Below are 2,071 nucleotides of genomic sequence, written 5' to 3'. Positions count from 1 at the left end.
ACCCTCATTCAAGTACCCTCATTGAACACTTATTTTTAAAAAATATAAATTAATGTATCTTAATTGTGACTCTTGTCCAGTTATTTTGTCATTAATATCAGTTTATTTTGGGATAAGGTCATAGCAAAATACAAGTAAATACATGAAAGTAAATGGTGTTAGTAAAAAGTACATACAATATAAAAACATAAAAATACAAGTAGATACATGGTAGATGAATGGTGGATACATGATGCAATGTCTGGTCACAAAATTTTATGTTCCACATGCATTATGAATATAAGCCCTAAACCCAACCCAACCTCTAATCTAAATTGTACTAACTGTGTATAGTAACTCGACAATTTTTATAGACCAAATTATTCCGTGACAGTACCTTAAGGCCATGCATGATGTCATTAGAAATATGGCTTCACTGACTGGACTTACCAATGCCCAGGTATCATGCTTTTCAGTTAGTCTTGCAAGCCAGACCATTCCCTATAGCCTAAAGTCATTGGGGTGGACCCCTCAGTAGTCTCGCTAGCTAGCCAGACAGTCCGATTGGCCCGGGGTGGACCGCCGTCCACCACAATGACTGTAGGCTGACGAATGGTCTGGCAGACTCTGGCTAGCGAGACCACTTTTCAGTATGAGTATGACCTACCGCTGTATAATAAGCTAGGCTGGAATTTATATACAAAAATCAAGTCCTAGTGTATGCGTGAATCTAGACAATTACAACGATACCTTTACTACGGTTATGGTGAAACACACAAAGATCTAAATTGCTCCTGGAAGAAAGTCCGAAAAAGTCGCACAATTCATAGATAATGCATAATAACAATTTGCCCAGCTTCGCCGCGCCTATTGTTCCGACTCCTACTCATTGATACACAATGACTATTATTAATTACATTACTCACGTGATAGTTCTTTAAGAGACCGAGCGCTAGAGAATGGCTACATGGTCTGTCTTAGTTGTCGGAATCGAGGAAGGCAACTACCTTGTTAAAGTTGCTGACGACGAAGCTGCTTTTAAGGAAACTACTGTTAAGAAACTAAAGAAAAAAATATCTGAATCAAAAGCAGGCCTCGTTAATCCAGAATACATGCGCCTTCTTTTTGCCGGTAAACAACTCGAAGATGAAGATGCTTCAACTCATGAAGAGAAGACCTTAGAAGATTACAACATTCAAAAGCGATCAGCTATCACCGTTGTCATGAGAGTGCACGGAGGAAGTGACACGTCTCTGTCAAAAGTCAACAGAGTACCATTGCCGCCTGCCTCAGAGGACAAAGAATATCCGAGTGATTTTGCTTTGAAGTTTACTGATGATCCTGATTGCATTGATCCTTATTCTGATTCTCAAAAAAGAGTCAAAATGAAATGTGGTCATGCTGTTGAACCAAACACCCTTACGGCGTATTGTCGTAGTCTTCTTGATCAGCATATCTTTACGTTCACTTGCCCCGCTATTGTGGATGGAAAGAAAAAGCAATGTAAAAAGGAATGGGATTACACTGATGTTCGTTTGGCTGCACTATTCAATGATGCTGAGATGCAGTATTTTGAGAGCAAGATGTCCGAATATGCTGCTTCGCAATACTGTGACTTGAAAGAATGTCCTGGTTGCCGATCATTTGTTGAACGTATTGATTTGGATAATCTTAGAGTTCATTGCCCTCTTTGTACTAAGAAAAAAGGTAAAAATTATGATTTTTGCTGGCATTGTTTAAAGGAATGGACGGGACCAATGAAGTCATCTGTGAAATGTGGAAATGAGTCTTGTGTCCATCCTGATCTCCCATCAATTCGAGATGCTCCTGATTTTGTCCTCAATGGCAAAAATGTCCCTAATCGTCGTGCATGTCCAACTTGTGGAAAAGTTACTGAGCACTTAGCACAAGGTTGCAAGTTTATTGTCTGTCCTCGCTGCAAGAAAGAGTTTTGCTTTATGTGTTTGGAATTAAAAGAAGTATGCTTGAAAAGTGCTCCAGCTTCCTGGTATGGGAATTGTGGGAAACCTGTTGCACCTAAACAAACAATTATTCCATGCTGGTCTCGTGACAACTGAGGGCTGAAGGATGA

The 2,071-nt window shown here is 39.7% G+C and overlaps 1 protein-coding gene across 1 annotated transcript; it reads left to right on the top strand.

The window, feature by feature from the left end:
* The first annotated feature begins 937 nt into the window (after positions 1-937).
* LOC109589901 (probable E3 ubiquitin-protein ligase ARI8) lies at positions 938-2,065 on the top strand. Its single transcript, XM_020005886.1, has one exon. The coding sequence runs from the start codon at positions 939-941 to the stop codon at positions 2,055-2,057; it is 1,119 nt and encodes a 372-aa protein (XP_019861445.1). The 5' UTR covers position 938; the 3' UTR covers positions 2,058-2,065.
* Positions 2,066-2,071: the final 6 nt, after the last annotated feature.

This window comes from Amphimedon queenslandica, unplaced genomic scaffold (genome assembly GCF_000090795.2).
Source record: "Amphimedon queenslandica unplaced genomic scaffold, v1.1 AMPQUscaffold_10750, whole genome shotgun sequence".
In the NCBI taxonomy this organism is placed as follows: Eukaryota; Metazoa; Porifera; class Demospongiae; order Haplosclerida; family Niphatidae; genus Amphimedon; species Amphimedon queenslandica.
This window is presented reverse-complemented; position numbering and strand designations above follow the sequence as displayed.

Excerpts from the sequence above, each read along its gene's own strand:
- LOC109589901 (XM_020005886.1), top strand. The coding sequence starts at position 939 with ATGGCTACATGGTCTGTCTTAGTTGTCGGAATCGAGGAAGGCAACTAC.